Source organism: Phocoena phocoena, chromosome 19 (assembly GCF_963924675.1).
Source record: "Phocoena phocoena chromosome 19, mPhoPho1.1, whole genome shotgun sequence".
Taxonomy (NCBI): domain Eukaryota; kingdom Metazoa; phylum Chordata; class Mammalia; order Artiodactyla; family Phocoenidae; genus Phocoena; species Phocoena phocoena.
The window spans coordinates 54,175,286-54,203,269 of NC_089237.1; the positions used below are offsets into that span (position 1 = coordinate 54,175,286).

At 45.8% G+C, this 27,984-nt stretch overlaps 1 protein-coding gene across 1 annotated transcript in view; it reads left to right on the forward strand.

The window, feature by feature from the left end:
• The window catches only part of DNAH9 (dynein axonemal heavy chain 9), a 300,462-nt gene that overhangs the window by 6,797 nt on the left and 265,681 nt on the right, over window positions 1-27,984 (forward strand). Inside the window, 8 exon segments of the mRNA XM_065896659.1 lie at window positions 2,244-2,440; window positions 4,635-4,793; window positions 5,836-5,966; window positions 10,233-10,444; window positions 11,911-12,144; window positions 22,206-22,373; window positions 24,370-24,486; window positions 27,075-27,225. Of these exon segments, the coding sequence (XP_065752731.1) occupies window positions 2,244-2,440; window positions 4,635-4,793; window positions 5,836-5,966; window positions 10,233-10,444; window positions 11,911-12,144; window positions 22,206-22,373; window positions 24,370-24,486; window positions 27,075-27,225 (1,369 nt within the window).

Consider the following 27,984-nt stretch of genomic DNA (forward strand, 5'->3'; position numbering starts at 1 on the left):
GCCCCCAAGAGTCTATTCTCAACTCAGTAGCTGGAACGATCCTATTAAAAAAGATGTCAGACCATGTTGGTCCTTTGCTCACAACCCTTCAATGATTTACATTCCTCAGAGTAAAAATCAAAATCCCACAGGCAGGGCTGCATGTGATCTGACCCCTTTTACTCACCCCTACTCTTCTTGCCAATCCTGTCCCAGTTTCACTGACCTCCACACTGCTTGATCACACTAGGCATGCTCCCACCTCAGGGCCTTTGCACTGGCTGTTCCTTCTTCCCTCAATATACTTCCCCCAAGGGTCTGCACAACACTCTCCCTGTCCTCCCCAGTCTTTGTTCAAATGTTACCTTCTCATGAGATCTGCACCAATCACTCTATTTACCATTACATCACTTCCAGCCCACCTGTTTCATTTTTTTTCACAGAACTTATGGTTTACTGACTGTCTCTTCCCTAGAATATAAACTTCATTGAGTCAGGAATCTTCATCTGTTTTGGTCACTGATGTGCCTTCCAAGCACCTAGAACAGTGCTAGCATGTGGTAGACTCTTGACAGATATTCATGGAGAATATTCATTTCATAGAAAGTTCATATTCACTATTTTTCTATCACTGAAAGCCCTCCAAAATGCACCCAAGCCCACCTGCCACTTTTCCTTCAGAGAGCATATATTTCAGTTATCCTCTGAACCTCTACTGAGTGCTTCCTGTATGCCAGACCCTAGGGAGGACTGTGAGTATAAGACACAGTCCCTGCCTTTCAGATCCTAGAAGAATTCTTGTTCATCCCCTCTGCCCTGTTAGGCCTCCTGCCATGGGTCCAAGGGGTCCTTTCTTAACATGAATGTGAGTAGAGCTCAATTTGTGACATTTTATCTCTCGGCACCCCCTGTTCACCTGCTGTTGTAAGTTCTCAGTTTAGTGATTGCTTCCAGACAGACCAGGCAAGGACCATTCTCTTGGCTTCATAGGCTGGGTCCAGGCCTTCTATCTCAGAGCCACATGGACTCACTGGTCGTATATGGAAACCAACCAACCATTTAAGTCCGTGTTTTCATTTCAGTCTTTGCTAGGCAGCTCCTTATCACATTTCCTGATCATCTGTTTTTCTTTCTAGTATTCCCTTTCTTTTGGTTGTGAACTTTTGACAGGCAGAGGTTCCTAGTGAGTTGCACGAATCACAACTTTTTAAGTTGCTAATGGTAGAAACCTGAATTTAAATCAGCTCAGAAAGTTGAAGAGCAGCCTGATGCAGGAGCTCAAATGATGTCATAGGACTTGGTTTCTCCTCCATCTATAAACTCTCTCTTCCCCATATTGACCATATTTGAAGGCTCCATATGGTAGCAAGTTGGCCACCAATTGTTCCAGACTCGTAGAGAGAGAAAGCTTCTCTTCCTCAAGATGTCCAGATAGAAGACTTTGGCCTGACTCTTATTGGCTCAGATTTGTTCTCATATCTACCTCTGGATCTGGAGATGAATACTAAGGGAAGAGGGGCTATGTTCAGTGGCCAAAACCAACTCAGGTTCACCCTACAGATAGATTCAAGATCCTCAACTTGGCTTGCTTCTTTAAAATGCCCTCTCAGGCCACCTGTAGACAGAGGGTCATGCTTACCTGCATCTGTCCTGTTTTTTGCCTCTTGGCCTTTGTGACAGTTTCACCCGTTGATGAGGAAGGGATTCCTGCCCTAGGGTTGGGGGGTGGCCGTACACGTAACACTGGACAGATGAGACGGCCCGCAGGTTATTAGCACAGATACTCACAGTCCAGAGGAGGGAGATGCTGTGCCAGGCAGGGCCACATGGGGGCTTGCACATGGGAACAGAGCAAATGAACAGGGGCTGTGGGAGGCAAGCTTTGTACTATCGAGTGGGTGTGGTGCCCACTGGTTCCTGTGGGGGGATGGGATCGGCTTGCGTGAATATTCCACTGGCTGGAACTGAAGCCCACTCCTCAGGGATGGGCAGCGGCCATGCCTGGTCCCCTTGATAAGCAGGGCTGCTGGACTAGGGGCCTTAGCGGCAGGAGCAGAGTGGGCAGGGAAACTGTGGATAGGCTATTCGAGGCCCTCCCGATTTTACCAGATGCCAAGGCAATACATAATGTTGGTTATTAATAATTAGGTCTTACAGAACAGGGACCTGCAAAAGGTGGTATGTAGCTCTCTCGACCTTTCTCAGAATAGTCTTTAGGGTTTCAGAAGTTGCCTGCCTTTTTTTTCTGTGCACGTCTGTCCCAGGTTGTCATCCCCATCCTGGCCAATGAGAAGAATCACCTAGGCTGGCCCCACGTGGTTTGCCAAGATGTCCAGCGACACGCCCACAGCCTCCAATGTGACCTCTTGGTTCTCCTTGCGCAAGCGAAGGGGAAAACTTTGCTGCCTCTTCCAGTCGGCTCAGAAAAAATGGGGTTTGTGGATTCTGAAAGTGAGACCGCGTAAGTACCACCAGGCTGGCCATATGGGCCTCAGAGATGTGGGAGATGCTGGTTTATCTGAGTGTTTTCTTTACGACTTTTCTGTTCCTGACTCTGCATATCTCTTTGTTCTGCACACAAACCCACTGTTTGCCAGCATGCTCAGACTATGTTTTGTGCTGATGACTACCCTCGCCCCAGTCCGTCTGCCGGACGTCTTTTAAGGCTGTCACGCAACATGGCCTTTTTTCTGCTCAGAACTATTTCAGGGCTGAGAGTAGCCACGCTGATTTCAGTATTTCGCTTATCAGGACAGTGTCTCGCTTATCAGGACAATGTCTCATCATTGGCAAAGACCCAGGTCCGGTCTGGGAGACAGCACGCCTCTTCCCAGCATTTACCCAGCACACACTGTCACTGTCCAGACCCTCCTCCCCCAGGAGCTGGAGACTTTTTTCAGGTCCTGGGGATTTTTTTCCAAATAGAAACAAATCTGGCTTTGTTGAGGCTTGAGGTCCATGCCTCCTGTGCCTGGGAAGACATTAAAGCCTCATCCTCTTCTCCATGTAAGAGTGATTCCAACTATCAGCTTCCACTTACTATTCCAGGTTTGCTTCTGTCCTGTGGGGATTCTTTTCTTTTTCATTCGAGCCAGGCTATATATCTAAATGCTATTTTTTAATCATCTTCTATCCAGCATTTCTATACGTTTGTGGCAACAGGCCATCTTCCTACATGTGCTTGGTCTGCCATATTGCCGGGAGTCTCCAAATGTATTATGTCATCATTGTGTATTCAGGGCCCATGATTTTATCTGAAGAATAAGTAATGCACGGGATAGCAATGTACTTTATAATGAGTTTTTGCTGTTGGAAGTAATTTGCTACATATATAATTTGAAGCAATTTCCCGGTTAACTGTAAAACTTACTGTGGTTTAATAAAAATACACAATTTCCAAAATCAATAAATTCAAATTACCCTTTTCCTATTCCTTTTCTCTTTTAACATAATAATATTCACTGTGTGTGTGTATATAATCATTGCTGAGTTTGTCTCCCTTTGTTCAAATTTGATAATTTCCCAAAAGGTTGGATCATATTTCAGGGAGGTGAGTATCTTCTCCCTTTAATACCGTCCATAATCACTTGTGCCATATCATTGCTCAGCAAATATGAATTTAATTAAATTAAGTGAAGGTAGGTTTCTGGCATGAAAATGCAAATGACAGATTCTCTTTCTTTGTCACCCATGTCCTGGGTTCTTGGCATGAACTATTGTCAGTTCAGACTTGGTGAAAAGGCAACCAAAATGTATTTTTGATTTTTAATCCCTTCCAAACATCCTTAGTTAGTTAGTTTATTTAGAAGGTGTATGGGGGGAATGCATGGGAATTGCATTCTTCATTAGAAAAGTGAGAACAAAGGATAGTAGTGTTTGGATGTCTGATAGCTTGCCATGTGGAGGAGAAAGTAACCTATTTCCTCTTACTGCAGAGGTCAGAACTAAGACCGAATGAGGGACTGGCAGGGTGATAGATGTGGTTCAAAGTAGAGACAAACTGTCTCCCAGGGAGAGCTGATCTGAGGAATGTGCTGCCTTGTCAAGTAGGGAGCTGGCTGGCATTGGTGGGACTCAAGCAAGGGTTGGGTGACCATTTGGATGTTTTCTGTCCAGTGTATTCCTGCACTGACAGAAAGACTTGATAGGATTTGGAGTTCTTAAACTAGCCTTCAGAATATTGGCGAACCTCTGAATCTTGAATAATTGTGTATGAGTAACTGTATACACACATGCATAAGCAGCTTGTCTGAGGAGAAGATCTGTACTTTTCACTGACTACTCGGTAGAGCCTGTTATCCAACAAAAGTTAAGAGTGCTTGGACTGGGGTTCCCTGGTGGTACAGTGGTTGAGAGTCCGCCTGCCGATGCAGGGGACACGGGTTTGTGCCCCGGTCCGGGAGGATCCGGCATGCCGCGGAGAGGCTGGGCCCATGAGCCATGGCCACTGAGTCTGCGTGTCCGGAGCCTGTGCTCCGCAGCGGGAGAGGCCACAACAGTGAGAGGCCCGCGTACCACAAAAAAAAAAAAAAAAAAAGTGCTTGGACTAAGTGGAATTTCCCACCTGTTTTTAAAAGTTTTGGGATTCTGTTTTGGGGGACACCCAGAGTTAAGCTATTTCCAGTGTCCCAGGAGATTTGTTGTATCTTTCACAGCTTGGATTCTATGGATAAGTCAGTCATGTATGCCATTGAGTCTGCAGTGATCCAGTGGAGCCATCAAGTCCAGGTGGTGCTCAAGAGGGAGTCTTCCCAGCCTCTCCTACAGGGGGAGAATCCCACCCCACAGGTGGAGTTGGAGTTCTGGAAGAGCAGGTAGGCACAGGCTCAAACCCTGGGGAGCGGATGTCTCTCAGAGGGTAATGGGCTGGGGGAGGCAGCCATTGAGTCTGGTCCCACCCCCAGGCATCTCTCATCACCCCTGGAGCAGACAGCTCGGTGTCTCTCATCACCCCTGGAGCAGACAGCTTGATGTCATTTGGGTCAATGCAGTTCTTCTTTGCACTGGGAGTTGACACTTTCCCCAAGGTTCAATAGTCATGCCTCGTTTCTTGAGCTACCGTCAGTGTATCTTCTGGCATTTCTTCAAAGGCTCTTTCAATTACATGTAAAATTAATTAACTCTCTTTCATATTTTCTACTGTCTACTCCCTTCTCCTTGGACAGTCAGTATGCACACACTTTTTGTAGGATCTGGAGAAAGAGACGGGTTTTGGCAGTTCACCACTGAACGGCGTCTCCTAGGTTCCAGGCAGTCATTAGTCCGTTGTCCACTGTGTCTTAGCCCCACAGGTTCCCGAAAGACCTAATTATTGCTCTTGCTCATTCCCCCTCTTCCTCTCCATTTCCGTGCTCCTATTTATCATTGTGCTGATTAATCTTTTACTCAACAGGAGACAGACAGATGTTTGAGGCAGGTGTCCCTGTCCTTGCATGTCATGTGACCAGGCATGCCTGTAGGGCTCCAGTCCCACTTGCACCCCGTGCTGAGATGCCCCATCCTCTTGCCTGGTTTCTGATCATTCTGCTGACCTACTGCGGGGCCCTCCTCCAGCAGCCTTACCCTGACACCTCTCTCACCCCACCCCAAACCTGCCTGCAAGAGCCAGTGACCTCCAGCTACCAAGCTTTTGAGCCACCAGATGGTCACAGCAGTGTTCCCTGCTGCTACCTCCTCTAGCTGCCCCTCTGAACCTGTGTTCCACACTCAGGCTTTGGTCCTCACTGTTCTGAGAACAGAGGCCTCTGCGGAAGCACCCTGAGGCAGGCTTCCTCTCTCTATCTGAGGGTGGGTCATCGCAGCGTGACTTGTGTTTCCTGATGTTCACCTGGGTTCACTCTTCTCCTGGTGCTGCAGGTCTGAGGATCTGGAATACATTTATAATCAACTGAGAACGATAAAGGTGAGGGGCATGGCAGGGCTTCTGGACAAGCTTCAGAGCAGCTACTTCCCAGCTTTCCAAGCCATGTTCAGAGATGTTGTAGCAGGTGAGGACCCGCAAGTATTTTCATAAATTGACTCAAATTTCGTATTTATGCTGAATTATCTTCCTCTCTGATCTCAGCAGCTTCCAGTCCTTATAGACTCCAACCTGAGACAGTCTAGCACAGAGGCAAGAAGGCCAAATGCAGAGGCAGGGAAGCAGCTGCCCTGTGCTCTGTCTGCATTTCCAGCGCTTTGTGCCCTTGACAGAGTCGCCTCACCTCTCTGAGCTTTCGAGTGTGCCATGGAACAGCGCACACACTTCCCACCTGCTTCCCTGGGCTGCTGTAAGGTGGGGTAGGCGGAAGTTCCTTACTGACTCTACCACACTGGCAAATGCGCTTTGTGATCCCCCATCTCTGCAATTTACCTCCTTCCACCCCCTGGCTCTTCGGGAAGTCTCTGTTCCATTTCTAGCTCCATTCTGCCTTTTTTGCGCCTGTCAGATGGGACTGCAATATCCTGGCCATCTGAGCACCAGACAAGATCGGCCCTTGTCAAAACTGCAAATCTAGCAAAGTCTATAATTAGAAAGAGGTAAAATTTTTAGGGCTCCCTCTCTCCTCATCAGTGCACTTTGCTTCTTTCCTTTCTCCTATCACAACTCCTCCCAGCTCTTCAGTATTGTAGGTCAGAATGTGCTTTTAAAGGTGTTTGCAATTTCATATGATTTAAGCTTAACCCAAGCAGTGATTTTCAAACACTTTTTCTCTATCAGAACTTTCCTTCAATGCAATCTCCTGTGTGAGTCCAAAATTTAAAACTTGCCAAGGTGTATTTGCTCTGCTAAAGAGGGAGTGTCCTGTGTCCAGAGCCCATTGATGGATCCCCTGTCCCACCTTCTCCCATAGGGTTTGGAAACCACTCAGATAAAGGAATGAAAGTTCCAGTGGTGGAGTTTCTTACATGTGCTTTATAACAAAGAAGAACTGGCTTAAGTAGCTGGTCTTTGAGGTCCTTCCAGGCCCTAAAATCTCATCCCGGAGGCTGCTCTGCCAGCATCTAGAGCTGGCTTGGAATGGGGTCCCTGTTGGGGTCTCAGTTTATTGCTTCTGTGAGAGATTTTGTGTGCCAGAGGAATCAACTGTTATTCCCAATTTATACTCCAATTCAAATGAGATAGTGTCCCCAAAAGTGATATGTGTACCAGTGCTGGTGTGAGAGATGGTTGTGGGAGATGTATGGACAGGTGTATTTTAAAATGTGCTAACGGGTAACTTTTTTTGGCACATGATACAAGTTTTCCATTTATAGTAGAGATTTAAAGAGATTTTCATTTTATATGATTTTATTTAGGCTAAAATGAGAGTCAATTTAGAGAAAAGTATGAAGTAATACTACAGGTTGTAGGCAGTCATGACAAATATCATAAAGGAGGTATGCAAAGGACTGAAATTTGAGGCTCTGAAATAAAACATAAAGTATATTTATGAGTTGGTTATTTAGAGCCCCAAATATATTTTTCACATTAATAGGTTAATAGAGTATAATCATTCACATTGATTAATAGTTATAAAAGATTCGGTTCCCCAGGCCAGCTTCTAAAAGTTGTTTGCAGCAGAGTATAGGACAGCAATGAAAAGAAGTTAGAAACAACAATATCATCATAGTAGTCCCAGAGAAACACCACTGTAAAAATAGAAATCCTTGAAATATATAACTCAATCCCGATGATGGAAGAAAAGAAATTTTGATTAGAGTTGCCAGGTAGAGACTTGGTCAGAAATATTGGTGGGGTCTATGGAGAATAAAAATACTTTAGAAGCTTGCAACTGATTTTCTCATTTCAGAGCATCTGTCTTTATTCTGCACAGATATACTATGTGCATTGTTCTTATCAGCCACAATCAGGGTAGTTCTTTGGCTTACAGATGGATGGAAGAGAAGGAGAGGAAAAGAGATAGTCCTGGATTAGTGGGCACGTGGGACGTAAAGAAGGAGGTTAAAAGGATGTAGGCAAATGTGTGGGAGCAAGATTGTCTGAAGTGGAATTGACTGGGCAACGAAGAACCTTGGAAACCGGAAGTAAAGATACGCTGGAGGGGAAAGGACCAGGGCAGTAAAGACTAAGTGGGGAGTTCTCGCCTCTGGCCACTAGGGAACAGGGTCGGCACAGGACGGCCCAGTTGCCAGTCCAGGATATTTGTAGGCGGATGTGTGTGGAGAGAAGTAAAGGCCAGGGGTTCTCTGGAGCTGATGTGGACTGGCTCACAGTTTCTCAAGAGAGCCCACTGTACACAACCCTTTTCAAAGCGCCCTCCCTAGCACTCAATGACTGCAGGTTAGTAGCTTGAGATCAGACATGGTGGGAAGATTGGGAGTATTTACACCCCAGAAACTGGCAAATGCTAAAGGCTTTTGAGATCAAGGCTTTTGTCCCGGAAGGGCTTGTTGTTAAAGATTTATCAGCAAACCACACATATCCCTGTGCAGCTGGGGTTTATGTTTGAATTTTGTTTTGTTTTGTTTTGTTCTGGTCGTGCTGTGCAGCTTGTGGGATCTTAGGTCCCCAGCCAGGGATTGAACCCAGGCCCCCTGCAATGGAAGCATGGAGTCCTAACCACTGGACCTCGGGGGAAGTCCCTATATTTGCATTTTTTAAAAGCTGTGCGCCTAACTCTGTTCATCTCTGACTTCATTTGGCTTGTGAGCCAAGGTGATTACACCCTGGAATAGATGAGCTGGCCCTCAAACGTTGAGCTCTTAAAAATCAGGGGCATGCCTATTTGTATGATTAAAGGAGATTTTGCTTATTAAAAAATATAACATAAAAAGGAAGCTCCTCTGGCACAATGGTCTCAGTTTCTCTTCCCTCGAGGCCCATGTGAAAGCCCGAGCGTGTGCTCATTGGAGTGGCTGTTGGATTCTGACACTCCCCACCCCACAGTGGTTCTGATACTTCCATCAGCTCCCCCATTTAAGAATCGCTGCTCTAATCAATTTACCATGACTTCTGACTTTCAAATATTGGATTCACATAGTCCTTCCCACAAGTCCATTTGGGATATAAAGTACACCTCTCAAACTCCTGTGTGTAGTGAGCCCCACAGCCATCAAGCCAGGGCTTCAACACGATAAGCTTGGGGTATAATCTTCCTTTTACTCAGCTGAGGAGGGGTGGTCGATTCACAGTCTAGGCAAGTTATTTAGATCTTAATGTCTTTCCTTATAAAGTGGAGTAGTAAATCTACCTCACAGGGTTTTCTATGAGTTGGTATATGTCTCGTGAGTTGGACAGTGCCTGGCATATGGAAACTGCTTACTAAATACAGTAATATATATATTTTGAGTTTCCTTTAGGATGAATGCAGAGCTTCATCCACATAATATAACCCAAGACCATCTGCTGTCACATGACAGTGCCTGGTTATCTGCCCAGGAGAGAACCAGCCTTTATAAACCCTCCCTTCCCGTTCAGTTTGTTCAGTGGACTTTTGCATTCCCTGTAAGTGGCTCTGCAGAATTAGTGCCCAGAGTTACTGGTTTTCCCAGTTTCCCCTCTCAGCCGCCGCAGGATGGCTGGTGGAAGCCGCTCTTTCCTTGCCTGCACTCAAAGGAAATGGCAGGAGATTTCCCGGCTTTGAATACCAGCAGAACCTTTCCATAATCAGCCTGGGCTATTTCTGTATTCCCTGTGACTTCTCCTCTGTAAGAGCTTCATGAGATTCTTTATTAGCAAATACTTATCAGAGACATTACCATGTATGGAACGCCTGCTTTGGTCCAGGCACTGAGCTAGCTGTATATGAAGATTCTGTGTGTGCTGCCCTCAGACCTTCATGAGAAACCTTTAAATTAGTTACTGTTCAGCCTGTTGTTGAGGTTCAGAGAGGTTAAACATGCCCAAGGTCATACATTTGATGTATCGGCATTTGAAGGCAGATCTCTCTGACTCTAAAACCTGTCCTCTGTCATCTGTCTTGTATTGCCTTGGAGTTAACAGCAGCAAAGGAAACAGCAAACAGTTACTGAGCGTCTTCTACACGCAGAGCACCAGACTGGGGCTGGGAGGACCAGGAAGAGGTCCAGATACAGGACTTCTATAAGAGAGCCTCCTCAGACCACTATTCCAGCTGCCCAGGTTCTTCTGTTTTCAGTGTTTCCTCATAAGAGCTAGAAAGTTTTCAGGGACCAGCCCTCTCTGCTCCCTTAGTGCAGGAAGAGATCACAACCATTGCTTTCCAGATCCTTCACTCCCAGGCCCCAGGGCTTCGCTCCGTGGGTGTGAGCCTCAAGCCAGGAAGGTGACCATCGTCTCCAATTCCTTCCAGCTCTGATGGAAGCACGGGACATCCACACGCACCTGGTGCCGCTGCACCGCCACCTGGAAACGCTCGAGAGCCTGGAGTTTCCTGAGGTGAAGCCACGGCTGTGGCCTCTGCTGCACGTGGTCTGCCTGATCTGGGCCACGTGTGAGCTGTACCGCTGCCCTGGGCGCCTGATGGTGCTGCTGCAGGAGATCTGCAACCTTCTGGTCCAGCAGGTTTGCGCCCAGGATTCCCCAACCTCTTGCTGGATGGCTCCGAGTCATGAGAAGAGTAAAGTGTCCATTGTTCTCAGGGCAGGGAAATAATTAGGGTCCAAAGGGCTCTCAGACTTGAATTGTTTTATCATCACAGCCAGTAACTCACAAAGGTGTTCTCAGTCCTGCTGGGATCCTTGGGAGGACCCGGGTCAGGCGCAGGGTCGGGGTGGTAAATTTCAACCTCCTTAAGGATCTTAATGGCCTGGTATTAGGTCAGTAGCAAAGCCCAGCAGCTAAGAATGCTGCTTCTGGAGTCAGGTGTCCCTGTGCCACATCCCGCATCACTACTTGTCAGCTGTATGTGCCTGGGTGAGTCTCTCACCTGCCCTGTGCCTCGCTCTCCCTCTGTGCAAGGGTGGGAAGAAGAGGACCTGCCTCGGAGAGTTGCTGGGTGGCTGTGAGGCTCCAGTGTGATCCCGTATGGCAAGGCTCACATCATGCCCCCACGTGCTAAGAACTCACTGCCCGTGAGCTATGTAGAAACAGCTTCTTGGCTCACACGCTCTGTGCTCCTTAGGGACCCATGTAGCACCAACCAGGGCAGCGTAAACCTTGAGGAGGGCACCTGTAAACAGAATGAGGCCTTTAACAAGGTTTGGGTGATCAGCCCCCCAGATTGGCTCACATCTGTGGAGCACTTGAAGGCTACAAAGTGCTGTGACATCCCCGTCATTTGTGCATGAACCCTGCAAGGTGGGCAGGGAGAACCTTGTTAATTTACTATTATTATTTAACGATGAGGGCTACAGCTCAGGGAGTTTAACTGAGTCACCAAAGGTCACCCAACCCAGGACCGGAAGCTAATTGTTTGACTCCTAGACCAGCGATGTTCTATCACTGCATGTTTGTCAACCAGGACTCTTAACGATTGAAAGTCTAAGAAAACCCCACCCAAACGAGCATCAACAAAAAGATAACTTATTGGCTCATTTATCTCAGAAGTCCAAGGAAAGGTTGGCTTCAGCCCTGGGTTTCAATGAGGCCTGGATGAGGTCACCAGGACCCAGTTATTTTGGCCCCTCCCTGTGGTGGTGAAGATAGCTGTCCAGTGGATTCAGACTCACAGCTTTCCAGGTTCAAGCCTCTGATTCAAAGAATTTGTGCACTCGAATTATTTCCTATAGAAAGCCAATGAGTCACAACGAAACACCTGGAAAGGACACCTGCCCAGCCCCAGCTAGCCCAAGGAAAGTCTCACTGTGTTTCCTTGTCTCTGGTTGGTCACTTGCAATCACTGACTATGGCTTGAACCCAGGTTCCAGTCTACCTGTGGAACTGAGGATGGGGTCCGACGTTTCCTATATTAGACTTCTGAAAAACGTTGGTTGGGCAGTTACTCAGTTGAGAGCTGTGGGCTGGGCAGAGTTGTGGGCCGTCCTGTACCTGTAGCCAGGCTTAGTGCCACTAACCTGTCTGCCCTCCAGGCCTCTAATTATCTCAGCCCAGAAGACCTCCTGAGAAGTGAGGTGGAAGAAAGTCAGAGAAAACTGCAAGTGGTCGTGGACACCTTGAGCTTCTTCAAGCTGGTGTTTCAGGACAGAAGGGAGAATCTCCATTCTTACTTCAAAGAGAACCAGGAAGTCCGGGAGTGGGATTTCCAGTCCTCTGTGGTCTTCGTGCGATTGGATGGCTTCCTGGGGCGACTGGGCATGGTGCAGGTAAGTGTTCTCATTCCTGTCAGGCCCCCGGCTCCATGCAGGAGGGAGCCGTCCAGGGATCCAAAAAGTAACAGCCTTAACAAAGAATGAAGTCATGCCATTCGCAGCAACATGCAGGGACCTAGAGGTTATCATAGGAAGTGAAGTAAATCAGACAGAGAAAGACAAATATGTGATATCATTTACATGTGGAATCTAAAAGAAATGGTACAAATGAACTTATTTACACAACAGAAATAGACCCAGGGACATAGAAAACAAACTCGTGGTTAACAAAGGGTGGGGGAGGGATAAATTAGGAGTTTGGGATGAACATACATACACTACTATATATAAAATAGATGATCAACAAGGACCTACTGTACAGCACAGGGAACTCTGCTCAATATGTTGTAATAACCTATATGGAAAAAAATCTGAAAAAGAATGGATATATGTATAACAATCACTTTGCTGTACACCTGAAACTAACACAACATTGTAAATCAGCTGTACTTCAATTTTTTTAAAAAGTGTAGTATTTAAGATTTCAAAAAAAAAAGTGAGGAAGAAACCTGAACATTTATCAAATGAATTAATTTTTAAAAATTTTTTTAATTTATTTATTTGGTTGCACCAGGTCTTAGTTGTGGCAGGTGGGCTTCTTAGTTGTGGCATGTGAACTCTTAGTTGCATGATGCATGTGGGATCTAGTTCCCTGACCAGGGAACGAGCCTGGGCCCCCAGCATTGGGAGTGTGGAGTCTTATCCACTGCATCACCAGAGAAGTCCCCAAATGAATGAATTTTTAAAACTAGCTGTTTTTCAAGATGTAAGTGGAAATCCTATTTTATTCTCTAATGGCAATTAAGTTTTCTTTTATCTCCTTTTCATTACATTTTGTGTATGGAGAATGCACTAAGAGAATTATAATGTATCTGCAATTCCCATGCTGTATTATTAGATCAAAATTTGGCCTTCCTTTTCTTTATTCCATGTTTGTGTCTGCCTATAGGATGACCAAATAAAAACTGAAAAAGTAAAAAACAAAAAACAGAGTAAGAAAAGGTCCAAGACAACATGGTGGTTGCCCCACCCCCCACTCCCCATTGGCTGGAAAAACCCATGATTCAACAACTATTTTGATTGGTCATCATGTAATGGTAGTTTTACCGTACTAGAAGTTTAGGAAATTCTGATCATAGACTCAGAAAGAAGGCCGAAGGAATCAATCGACAAATACAGTTGTTTTTCAAATTACCCATAATCTTCTTGCTAGAAATCTCATGCAAAATACCAGCGAGCTGACTGGATGCAGCTGGCCATTCCCACAAAGCCACTGCTTTGAACTCTACTCTCCCACCCTCAAGGTTGCTCTGAAAACTACAAGACTAGCGTGAATCCCTGTGCAAAAGAAATACGACTTTTGCTCAAAGCTGTGGCTCCCCTCCAGCAGTTGTTTAAAAGTTAATATGAATGTTAGTTTAAGGACCAAGGTGAGAAAGCATAAGGCTTTCTCTTTTGATTGTTTTAGAGTTTAGTGTGGTTAATAGGTGTTTTCACACTTTGCAACTCTGTGTTTACTGATTGAACTTTGCAGGGAGAGTAGTGGGCATAATAAAACAAAATAAATACTTGTCCTAAAACTAATTTGGGAAATTCAGGGTCAAGTTCAAGATTAAGACAATAGCAGTCAGGACTGAGAAGGAATCAGAATCATGTTTCTAGCCATGATCAGCAGAGATTTGGGGAAAAGAGAGGGGCTGTATTAGGGGAGGCTGTGATAAGTGGCACAAACCATGGGATTGTGAGGATAGGAGAGAGTGAAATTGAATCTGTTCATTCCAGCTCAAAAAGCATCGGTCCAGCACTGCCATGCACTAGGCACCATGCTCCAGGCACTGAGCTGGGACCTGGAGGTAGGATGGTGGCTGGGGTACAGCTTTGCTTGTAAGAAGCTCATGGACCAGTAGCCATGGCCCAGGAGAAGATAGAGGCAGATGGAGGAGATCCAGGGATGCAAAGACACAGAATCAGGAAGTTTCACTGAGGCATATTAAGTGCCATGAAAAAACAAAATTGGCATGTTATTGGGAGCAAGAAGGAGGGGTCTCTAACCTAGAGAAGGTCTGAGAGGGTGGGAGCACAAGAGGAAATAAATTTCAAAACTGCAGTAGGAATTCTCCAGGGAACGAAGACGGGAGAGGGAATAGAAACAGACAAAATGTATAAGCGAGAAAGCGAGACGAAAGGCTCACCTTAAATCCTTCACCGGGATCACAGAGAGTATAAATAATTGATATCTAGCTTTATCCTAAATGGGTCCTTTTTCCGCAGCCTTTTCTACCGTGGCTCTTGACAAGCAGCCTCCCCTCTCCTCCCCCTCCACTCCGTCCCTTCCTCTCCGGCACCAGCCAGAGGTGACAGTCACTCTCCTGCTGCACTCTGCCCCTGGCCGCCAGGGTGAACGTGGCAGACAACTGCCTTTACTGTGTGCGGGCTGTCCAGCCTTGAGAGTGGTCCTCACCCGGAGGCCAGGAAGCAACGCTCAGTTCTGCAAGGCTGTTGGGCTGCGCTCGGCGCTGCACACATGCTAATGATGGGACTTTGCATATAGACAGCTATCCTAACGCTGGGGCGCCTAATCTGCTGGGTTTATTCAGTAAAAATAAGCAGCCTAGGCCACCAGTCTCCCTGGAGTCATTGCTCTCACAATAGCCTGCTCTCAGGCTGCTTTTTCTTTCTGAGTCAAGGGCACAGGTGCATAAAAAGAAGTTGCCCCAGTTTAATTAGAAGATGAGTTGAGTGTCACCTGCTCTGTCTTCCTGCTCCTTCCCCTCTTCCATTTTCGGTCCCTGGCTCTGCTTCACTTCTCTCCTTCTTTTCTCCACCGATTTCCCCTCTGCCTCCCTTTTCCCTCTTCCTTCCCTTTCTGCTGGTCTCCCTTCCCCTTCCCTGTTTTCCTCTCTCTCTCTTTCAGTTTCTCTTGGCTCTTTGTACACCCTACATTTACCTGATTCTCCCTTTTCCCATGGCTGCTCCTTTCCCTTGACCTGGTGTTTCTCCCCTTTCATCTTTCATCTCCCAGACACTTGCTCAGACTCACCCCCTGGCCCCCGGCTCCCTCGTCTCTTCCCCACTCAGCTCAGTGCAGTGGGACACAGACTTATCGATCTGCTCCAGGCATATTTCATGTTTCCCTTTAGTTAACATTCTTTGTATCTCTGTGATGGATGCCTGTTTGAAATGAGATTAATCTACTTCTCTCCAGCAAGAATTAGCATGAACCCGGCCTTATACATCGTGCCGTTCTGTACACTTTGTGGCCCCCGAGATGTTAATAAAATGACATCAGCGCGTTTCCCTCTCTGCCTGCTCGTGTCCAGGGTTAAGTTGTTTAGGGCTAGTTTTTAGTCTTCATCGCTCTCTCTCATTTTTTTCTCTCTGATTTGTGTGGCTTTTTTCCTTTTGCTCTTTTGCTCTTGCTCTTTGAAACAAGAAAGTTTTATTGTGCCGATTGATGCTTCCCCTCTGGGCACCTGCTAAGTGAAGGTGGGGGCAGGGCCTGCTTGGCTGGAGGTGCTGTCCGCCTGCAGGTCTGTCTGCAGCGGTGCGGAGTAATTGCCTTCACCGCAAACCGCGGTCCTCCTCCTCCTCCTCTTCCTGCTCCTCTCCATCCCCATGACGCAGCTCGTCTCTTAGCATGCCAGCCCTTGGGAGGGAAAGGAAGGATAGACCAAGAAAGAACTAACAACTTTCAATAGCCTGTCTCGTGCCAGAACTGCAGCCTTAAAACCTTCGTAAGAGCTGGATATAAGAACCTTTACTTTAACAAATGAGCACCATTAAGTTTGACACATAAATGAACTTGCCCAAAGTCACAGGCTCAGCGAGGTTTACCTGGGATTGGTACCCGGTACCCAGGGGAACAGGGTTCCCAAGTACTGTCTTTCCACCAAACTCAGCCATCTCCCAGCGATTCTAAAGGTCTCTTCCCCTCCCTCCCTCCTCCCTCCTCCCTCCCTTTTGAGGGTCCCACACTGGTTTTGTGGTTTTCATCTGTCCTGACACACTCTATCCTGCATTTGCACACACTATTTTTACCACATGATTTCTAGGTCTTTTTTTCTGAATAAGTCATTTGGGTAAAATTATAATTCCCATTCCATGAAAGGGCCTTACTAAGGAAATCCCAAAAGTATATAAAATCTTTGCAATTTGAAGCAACAGTCAAAAATCAAAGGGGAAGAGAGTCTTCAGCTGCCTCTTGATTCCTACCCTCACCCTGCCTTCCTGCTCCATGCTTCAGTGCGCATGCACTCACACACACACATTAAACACACACACATTATACACACCACACAGAGACGCACACAGCGCTACACATACACACACACATTAAACACACACACCACACAGAGACGCACACAGTGCTACACATACACACATTATACACCACACACATTATACACACCACACAGAGACGCACACAGCGCTACACATACACACACACATTAAACACACACACATTAAACACACACACATTATACACACCACACAGACGCACACAGCGCTACACATACACACACACATTAAACACACACACATTATACACACCACACAGAGACGCACACAGCGCTACACATACACACACACATTAAACACACATACACACCACACAGAGACGCACACAGTGCTACACATACACACATTATACACCACACACATTATACACACCACACAGAGACGCACAAAGCGCTACACATACACACATTATACACACCACACAGAGACGCACACAGTGCTACACATACACACACATATTATACACACCACACAGAGACGCACACAGCGCTACACATATACACACACATTAAACACACATTATACACACCACACAGAGACGCACACAGCGCTACACATATATACACACATCATACACACCACACAGAGACGCATACAGCGCTACACATACACACATTATACACAGCACACAGACGCACACAGCGCTACACATACACACATTAAACACACATTATACACACCACACAGAGACGCACACAGCGCTACACATACATATACACATTATACACACACACATACACACCACACAGAGATGCACACAGCGCTACACATACATACACACATTATACACCACACACATTATACACACCACACAGAGACGCACACAGCGCTACACATATACACACACATTAAACACACATTATACACACCACACAGAGACGCACACAGCACTACACATACACACACACATTATACACGACACACATTATACACACCACACAGAGACGCACACAGCGCTACACATACACACACACATTATACACACTACACAGAGACGCACACAGCGCTACACATATATACACACATCATACACACCACACAGACGCACACAGCGCTACACATACACACATTATACACACCACACAGAGACGCACACAGCGCTACACATACATATACACATTATACACACACACATACACACCACACAGAGACGCACACAGCGCTACACATACACACATTATACACACACACATTATACACACCACACAGAGACGCACACAGCGCTACACATACATACACATTAAACACACACACATTATACACACCACACAGAGACACCCACAGCGCTACACATACACGCATTATACACACATTATACACACCACACAGAGACGCACACAGCGCTACACATATATACACACATCATACACACCACACAGAGACGCACACAGCGCTACACATACACACATTATACACACCACACAGAGACGCACACAGCGCTACACATACACACATTATACACACACGCATTATACACACCACACAGAGACGCACACAGTGCTACACATACACATTAAACACACACACATTATACACACCACACAGAGACGCACACAGCGCTACACATACACACATTAAACACACACACATTATACACACCACACAGAGATGCACACAGCGCTACACATACACACACCACACTCACACATACCACACATATTGTGCATACACAGACGCAGTCACACACTGCACCCACGGACATACGTACACTGTGCACACACCGCATATGACACGTGGACACGTCACACACACAGTTCATTTCTGTGTCATAGTATTGCAGATTATGCAGGTGCCCTGTTTATGTTTCTCCCCGAAGCCTCTTCCCTCAAACAATGTAGTAAGTAAGCAGCTTGGAGAGAACCCCCATTTCTTTCATTGTCAAATTGCCATAAAGCTGTGATTCACTTGGAGACAAGATGATTTCCTGCTGAGGCTTCATGCGCGGTGATTAGCGGGCAGATACGTAATAAACTGACCGAATCTACAGCGCTTTTCCTTTGCTCTTTCCTCAGTCTCCAGCCCTTTCACTGCCTCTTTTCATTCTGGCCTAATTGGGCCGCTTCCGTTTTAGCCGGGCCTGAGCCCTCGGTCACGTAGGACATTAGCCGCATGAGGTCGGCCTCCCTCAGAAGGTGAAGAAAACTGTTTCCCAATGACCTTTGAGATTTTCATCTATGAATGTCTGCTTTGTGCTCGCCCTTAATGAATTCTGAAGGCATTTCTTTTAAGATGTGCGGCCTCTCCCGAGAAGAGGCTTGCTGTTTGTGGGGTCACGGCACAGATGGAACCCACCCTCACCACCCTAGTAAAGGCTGCACAGTTTTTCGTTAGAATAGTAGCTGGCTGGTCCAGCCAGCTGCCTAGGACCCCATGCTCTATGTAGCTTCCGTCTCTAAAAGGAGTGTCTGTGTGTTAGCTATTATACATCTCTCAGCCACCAACCTGATCTAATGACACCGGGGTAATGAAGATTAATTACTGCACCTACCGTTTATTGAAGTTGTACAAAAGCACTTCCGTTGTAACTCTAGCCCATTTGCAGGTTAGGAAAAGGAAGCTTAGAAAAATCAAATGTCTTGCTTTAAGTCTCACAGCTGGTTAATGGCAGACCAGGGCTGTGTGAACCCAGGGATCTGTGCCGTATCCTACACTCTTTCCACGATGCCTTCTGTCCTACCACTGAACTTGCCATTTTCAGCCTGTATATAGCGTAATGAATTTCGTGTGTCTACAAAGATGACGGTTAAAAATGGATATTTTAAAAATATAATTTAAACCTCTTATTGGTTTAATGGCCTTTTTTTTTGTGAGGACTTCTAAATAAACAAGAAAAGAGCTTACATTTAAATATTTTAAGAATCAAAGATATAGTCACCGTGATTACTATAAATCTGTTACTACGGTGGTAAGACAACTTCCCACCTGATGCACTAATCTTCTTCACAATACCTCTGTAATGTCAAACTTCTAAAATCTACCCAGAGATGGAGAGCTCACTACCTCTCTTAGCAGCCCAGTCTATGGTTGGGCCTTTCAGGCATGAGATGGTTCTGTTTTATGGAGTTGAACCACATGAAATTGCTATTTCTTGTAGGTTAGAATGGTCAAGTATAAGAAATTTTATAAGTTCAACCTACAACTCGACACCAAATCTCCTGGGTCCCATTTACTCATTTGCCTTAGTTTTGCCCTCAGAGCAGGACCATGCAAGGTTCTGCCTTGCATTTGACCAAAGCCCTTCAAACATTTAAAGACACAGTTTGGCCTTGCTTTCTAATTCTCTGCTCTTGTCTAATTCTCCTTATTTTCTCCAATTGCTCTGAGTCCAATGTTCCTAGAGTCTCTACCACCCTGTCACCTTCTCCTGGAGGTGCTGTCGCTAAGTCAAAGGTCAAAGATCACGTCTTCATTCATTCAGTAAATATTTCTTCAGCATCTGGGAGTCTTCCAGGGACTGAAAATACAGTGGGACCTCTGGGGTGTTTACAACCTACTGAGAAAGATGGATAGAAAATAATGTAATATAATCCCAAATAGTGTATTATAATGCCAGAGTATTATAAGAGTTCTAAAGAAAGCTTACGCAGGGGAAGGGCATAGAGAGTGCAGGAGAAAAGTGGGGTGGGAGGTTCTTTTTATTGGGGACGGGGTAAGGAAAGGTTTAAGACCTGGAGTTGAACTCTAAGTAAATGTATTGCCCATCGTGTGTTTGTTAAGTAAAGCAATGTAAATATCCATTGTTTTGGGTGACCAGAGTTTCTCCAAAAATAGAATGATTATGTAAGAATTCTTCTAATACCTATGATTTGCCTGTTAAATTGGAGATAAAATACCTTGCAGTGACCACCCAGGACCATGCTTCAAGAATTCTTGAGAAATAAAATAGTATAACAAAATCATCATCTAGTTTTCCGATGTAATCAAATGCATCGAGATGCATCTGCCTTAATTTTACAGTGGTTAGAAGGGAGGGGATATGGGGATATATGTATGCATATAGGTGGTTCACTTTGTTATACAGCAGAAACTAACACAACATTGTAAAGCAATTATACTTCAATAAAGATGTTAAAAAATAAATAAAATGGTTAGAGGGTATTTCCTAAAAATTGAAATTGACATCCACAGAATTATGAAAAATGGGTACCCAGGTGACATTCCACTGCACAAATATGTTTCTCCTATCACACTGACAGCAACTGAGCACTTATTGAATGACTTGAATTACTATTTAAGTCTATTTCATTTAAATCAAATTGACTGCTGTTTTCAAAGTTGAACGTGTGTTTAAATAAAGACTGCCCCATTTCCCCAGCGTTGGCAAGATCTCCTGGTTTGGGTGTATGTCTTCCTTCCCTTGGCTGGTTCTTCCTCCTCCTCTCCTCTCCCACTTCAGCCACCTGCTCACAGCCATGCCTGAACACAGCTGAGCAAAAAGCATTCTTAGATGGCTGCCCAAGGCTGCATGGATGGGCACCCACCTGGCAACACGGGGAAAGTCAGCCACTTCTCAGCACTTCCCAGTGTCTCTGTCTCTGCTGCTGGACTTGGTGTCCCAGCGACAGGAAGGAGATAGGCAGCCCTCTGCTAGCCTAATGGGTCAGCCCATAGCGGTGGCCAGTGGCAGTGGGAATTCCCTGAAATGGTGCCAGGGCCTGCTGGGTTTCCAGCCTCATGTCAGTGTTCCCTTTTCTTTACTTTCAAACCTCCTCTGGATAGAGAGCCGGCTCCCAGGGGTCCACACTACATGTTTGCGAAAATGACACAAAGGTACCTTAATTTCCCTCTTTCCTGTTGAAGAGATAAGCACACAGATTGGAAGGGATAACAGGGAGAATGTCTTGGTTTGGAGGTTTTGTGATTTTCGATGGGTTCTAATGAGAGGTAAGTACAGTCTGTCACATTAGACGTGTCCTGAAGGCTTCCATCCTATCTGAGGTGAAGCATCTTCGATAGACTTGGACAGGATCCTGTCCTCCCCAGGGCTCTAGGTTGTATTGTCACCTGTCACTTAATCCTGAGCACAGCTGGGCCACTGCCACATCAACAGTTACAGTAATGCACACTCGCTGCCTATTTACTGTGTGCCTGGCACTGGCCTACATCCTAAGCCCGCATTGACTTGATTCACTCTCACTATTACTGTCCCAACACAGAGCTGTCATTGCCCACCACCACCTAGCCGGCCACAGGGTCTACCGCAGCATGTACGCCCGGCAAGGGCGCCCCGCAGATGTCTTTCCTTAGCAGAAGTCATTGGTGAGAATGTTGGTGCCACCTCTGAGCTTGTCCTCCGGACTGTTTGGAGGATCCACTTTCCTGTCAATATCCTCCAAAATACCTGTCATTCTAGAACCACATAACATGGTTCGTTTGAAATTAATTTTTTAAATAGGTATAAAGCCACCAGCCATGTAGATAATGTTATTATTATATTTTATTTATTAGAGAACACGGAAAGAGGCTGAAGCATAAATTTGTGTGTGTATGTTAATTTTATTTATCGGAATTTTCTCTTCGTTGTCAAATCTCACCAAGAGTTATTTATACCAACCCAATCTAATGGTAAGGTTACAAAACTAATCAGGCTTCACATTTTCCTAAGCAGCCACCCACCCCCATATAATTTCCAGCCCTTCCCATACTAATTTGAGTGTCATCTGATGTTGTTATCATCATCATTATTATTTTAACTCTATTGCAAATTGTCTTTATAGGATCTTCTGAAGACAGCTTTGGATTTCCACAAATTGGGAACGCTTGAGTTTAGTGGCATCAGAGGGAGTGCTCTGAGCCAGGAGGCCCAGCGGATGTACAACGAGTTTCAAGAGATGTACAGGGTCTTCTCAGAGTCTTCCTATGACTGCTTGGACCCTCAAAGCATGGTAGAGCTTGGAAGAGCTAACTTGCAAGTTTGTCTCTTTCTCAGATGCCTGTAGCCTGTAGGGTCTGGGTATTTACTTGCATTTTCCCTGTGCATTTTCTTTGGCTCTGTGGTCCCCATGGTTTTATCGGCAGAGACCACTCTTAATTATTCTTTGTGTCAGGAGAAAGATCAGGGGAGGGCCTCTTCCAACTGCTGACTTCTCCAAGCAGATGATATGCAGGGTTTCAGAGATGCTGAGGTGGGGATGGGATGATGGTGGAGGCTGTGGCTGCCCTGCAGCTCCCAAAGCTTTAAGCTTTGAGCAGTGACTGCTAGGTGAAGGCCAGGCACACTTGGGCAGAATTTCATTAGTGGTCTGGGGAGGTGTGAGTGACGCAGTAGCTTAGTTTTCCATTCAGACCCTGGTTCCCAAGGAAATACTTAGGATGAGGAAAGGGCTAGAGCTGCATTTTCCAGGATCGGAACACAGGAGCCCATTTCTAACCTGCAGCTCAGGAGAGCTGAGACCTGTGAGTCCAAGCCTGCAGGAAACAGAAGCAAAAGAGTCAGTACAGAAGTAGGGAATGGAGTTCCCTGAGAAGGGAGTGGCTGAATTGCTGGAGAAGGAATTTTGAGAGTATTTGAGGGAAAAGGAGAGAGAAATCAGCAAGAATCTGCTCTGAGCATCTTCCAATGTCTAGGGGGATCTTAGTTGGCCAAACCCAGGAAATGTCACTTTCTAAAAATTCCATTAGTCTAAAGTAAAAAAGAAAGAGTTGGAGTACAAAGCAAGATATATACCATATGTTTGCTACCATGTGATAAAACAAAGCAAAACAAAATCTTATGCACAGGGAAACATATTACAGTGCTAATATGGTTGGGTTTGGGAAGTAGAAAAATACTACTACATTTTCCTACTTTTCTTTGTCTTTTCATAAAAATATGCATAGCTACTGTAAGGCAATAATAAGAAATAGCCATTCCACAAATTAGAGATTTGAGTTAACAAAGTTTCTCTGAAAATTGCTACATTCGAAGAAAGGGCGCACTTTGGGTTGCCAGATAAAATACAATAATTGGGACATGCTTATTAAAAAATTCACTGTTGATCTGAAATTATATTTAACTGGGTGTCTTGTATTTTTATTTGCTGAATTTGGCAAACTTAGGAACAATAGCTAGCTGCTGTCTTAAGCAATTAAAGTGTAGTTAGAAGAAATAGTGCGGACTTGAGGATATGGGGAGGGGGAAGGGTGAGTTTTGACAGGGCGAGAGAGAGTCATGGACATATACACACTAACAAACGTAGTAAGGTAGATAGCTGGGGGGAAGCAGCCGCAAGGCACAGGGATATTAGCTCGGTGCTTTGTGACAGCCTGGAAGTGTGGGATGGGGAGAGTGGGAGGGAGGGAGACGCAAGAGGGAAGACATATGGGAACATATGTATATGTATAGCTGATTCACTTTGTTATAAAGCAGAAACTAACACACCATTGTAAAGCAATTATACCCCAATAAAGATGTTTAAAAAAAAAAAAAAAGAAAAAAGAAATAGTGTATACTAGTTTAATTAGCTTACTTTCCTCCTAATGGCCAGATCAGTTTGTTTGCACTGAAAAAAACAGGATTTTCACTTGGTGGGGGGAAGGGAAGTAGGGGGTAATGATGGAATAGCCCCATTGCTGAGGCGGCTTGTGGAGTGGCCTGAGGTGGCGGGTGAGAGAAGGGGCTTCAGGGTCTGGAAGGTGGGGCCCAGACAGGAGGGACAGCGTAGCAACCTCACATCCAGCTCTCTGCACCATTTTGCCTAGAGTGTCTAGGGAAAGAAATGCTGCAGTAACAGGGTAGCTATCTACGTGGATAAACACTAAGGCACGCCATGGTGAACTGCGGAAAGTTAAAATAAGTCCGTGGTATAACCGATTTGAGTACACATTGTTCATAGTAAAGAGCACAGCAGGATGGGCCTTCAGGATATCATGTTTTCTTACGTCTACATGATGTCTCTTCAGGAATTTGAAAATGATGTCTCTGAGTTTAATCAGAGAGTAGAAGACCTTGACCGGAGACTGGGGACTGTCTTTATTCAGGCCTTTGATGATGCCCCTGGTTTGGAGCACGCCTTCAAGGTTTGTAAAGTAGGGGGAGCCACCCCGATGCTTTATTCCCCCCGCCCTCTTCCAACTGTTTTGTTCCTGTAGAGAGGAATTGTTCCTGTTAGAGCAGTATTGTGGGTGTCCCAGGGCAAGGGAGTGTGCAGAACTGGGCTTCTCAAGTTGACAGCTAATGCTTTTCTGCAAACAGGATGATGTAAAAATGCTTTGTAAGTGAGTTTCTTCTGGAATGCTTTCTTTGGGCTTTATCAGTAGAGTACCCATTGAAAGTGAAGAAGCCTGCTGTGGTCACCATCCTAAGTCCATGGCTCTGCAACACCGTGGCTGTTTAACCGCTGCCGTCGGTTGGTTCAGGCTGGAGCAAACCACTCAAGCACAAGTAACTGGAGTAAGAAGACGCCAGCCCTAGCCCTGTGCTGCCGAGATCAGACGGTAGGCAAATGCGCAGGAGGAGGAGGTTTAGGACGATGAGTAGGTAAACGTCTACAGAAATGGGAGATCTGGGTTGTGAGACCTGAAGACTTAGTGGAACAGAACAGACCTTCCATAAACTGAGACGACACTTATTCTGTAGAGCCTGAAGGTGTAGAAACAGGACTAACCAGGTTGCAAGGAGGCAGAGTTTAGCCAAGTAGAGGAAAGAGGTTTCTGTTAATGCTATTTAAAGATGGAATAAACTTCCTTGAGATGTAGGTAAGTTTCCAGGAACTGAACATGTCCAAACGTAGACTGGGTGATTGGTGGGACAATTGCAGAAGAGGCTTAAACCCAGGATGTGTGAAACCATGCTGTTCTAGAACACTGGGCATATATATATATTTAACTCATTCAAGAATATACATATGTATTCTTTAATAAATACCTACTACTGTGTAACTCAGGAAGAGTTTTAGAATTTCTCTCTCCAAGTATTTAATTCCAAGAGAAGGGCTTATATGTGTCTATAAAATAATCCCTTTTGCCATTAACTGTCACGGCTAATTGGGATGTTACCACTCATAACTGGTGAAGCTGGAACCCCATTTCTGCCTTGAGGATGTCCAGCCCTATCCCTCCCATAAATCCCTGTGCACCATGGATTTCAAGGCGTCTTCAAGTGTCTCACATATACTCTGAAGTTGCTCTGTCTTTGACATCATGGTGTCTTTGCTCCTTGTCTACAGTCTCCCTTAAAAATGTCATCTGCCCAGGAAGGTGCTTTTGGGGGTCTTATTATTGCTCTTCTGATGATCCCCACCATGACAGCATCTACATGTATGCCAAGGGCATATCTGTCTGGGTTCCAAACACCCCAATCTTTGCATTTTGTGGTGGAGGAGGGTTCTGAGCAGAAGCAGCGAGAGACCTTTCCAGCTTTGCACACCCTTTGCTACCAAGTCCTGAAGCAACACTGCTCATACCCGGAGTCTCAAAGGGCTCTCACAGAGCAGACTCTTCTTCTTTGGGCTCCAACACCTCTTCTCAACAAGGCTGCCCACCCAGTCTGTGTAACCTTGTAGGAAAACCATAACCATTCGGTCCCTTCTGCCTCCTTGGTTTTCTCTTTTTGGTCATCCCACCAACAAGAAATCAAAGCCCTTCCCTCCTCCTTCAGCCAAAACAAAAGCTTCCAATGTATATAATTTCATGCAAAGAAGTGCCTTTTCAGGCTGGGGAAGTAGGGACCCCTGAGTCCAGGTACCCCTGTTACTGCTGTAAGACCATTCAACCACTAGGTGTGCCTCAGTGGACATGGACAGAAGGGGTATGTCCAGGTCAGAGAACCTGAGTCCGAGGGTGTGGGCTGGCTGCAGAGGTCCCTCAGCCCACCCCTCTGTACCTCTCAGCAGGATGTGTGAACGTGAACTCGGTGGAGACCTGCTCTCTTGTGCCTCCATGGAGGGAGAGCTACTTCCTGCTGTCTCCAGAGATCTTGGTGATTTTGGGTTGGAGGACTGGGTGGTCCTAGAAGTCATGTATTGTTATATCCTAAATATAACTGGAGTTTTCCACGACCTTGTCTCAGGGTAGCATGAGGATCAGAGAAACAGTCCAGCAACCAGGAGGTGATTAAAAGCATTTCACGTTCTGACCCCACTGCTCCCACCAAGGGGTTAGGGCAGTTGTGATGCCCAAGAAGCATCTGCAAAGTATCCTTGCAATCACTGCCTTCTGGGGGCAACTGCTCCCTGAAACTCTCTTCTTGGTCCCCACTCTCAAATTTTAGCCCTCCTGATTCTCCCCAGCACCCAGCCTATTAGCTTCATTTTTCTTCTCCGTCATCACCCTCCATATCTGCCTTAGGTCTTTATGATGTACATCCGCTTACCCTCTCTGACATCTTTCATTTTCTCTTTGTTTTGCCCTCTACCCAGGTTCTTACAACACGGCAGGGTCTGGTATGTCATTCAGCACACAGGAATCCCTCCTTCAGAAACAAAGACCAGAGGGACAGACCAGGAATATTCTGCCGATTCATAGTTATCCATCCAGTTGCACAGTAACGGTTTTTTGACCCTCTTACATTTGTGGACAGACATATTAAGGAAAAACCAGGATACAAGATTAATGTAACCTTGGAAAAGTTGAATCTGTGACTTTTCCCTTCTTTTCTGCCTCTGTAGCTGTTAGACATAGCAGGAAACCTCCTGGAGAGACCACTGGTAGCAGAGGACACATCGGATAAATACCTGGTGCTCATCCGCATGTTCAGCGAGGACCTGGATGCTGTGAGGATGATCTACAGTCAGCATGTCCGGGACGAGGTGGAGCACGGTAAGCTTGTTGTCACATTTGAATGGGGGACGTCTGTTACCAGAAAGGGTGCCACTCTTCTGTATTTGTTACACGTCTGCTGTGAATCCAGGGCATTCTCCAAGAGCACAACCTTCTTGCTTGAAATTCTAGACTTGGGTGATTGAAGAGTTCACTGAACTGTGCATTTCCCTGTGTCTAGGGCAGGACTGGCAGACTGACCCAGAGCAGTGAAGTCCTGACCACTGCCTCGGGTCAGTTTAGACCTCAGCGCAATGTGTGAGTTGACCCTCAATCAATGTCGCCACACTGATTAATCTTTAACATACCTCAATTCCACAGTAGATTTGTACATGCCTGAGAAAAGGTTCTTATCCCTTCCAGTGCCTTATCAACCATGCTTTTGGAAGGAGGAACCAGCAGGAGCCTGACAAAGGGCAGTAACACACTGAGGTTATTGTAATTCTTAGATGCCCTATCTTGTCTGTTTGAAAGTCAAACACAAGTTCAGTTCAGCTTTGCAAATGTTTCTTGAGGCCTTGCTACATGCAAGGTAAATTTGTGGGCACCGCATGCAGAGGCAGGTCAGGGTAAGGGAGAGAATAATTAATCCTAACAGGTGGTTCTTCAAGGAACGTGATTGGCATGAACAGAGTTATAAAGAACTGTAGCAAAACAAGATGAATTGGGCTGGGAGGTGGGAGGAAGAGTTTATGGAGATGGTGGCCTTGAGCTTGACCCTGAAAGATGGGGAGATGGACAGCCAGGGAGAAGAGGCAA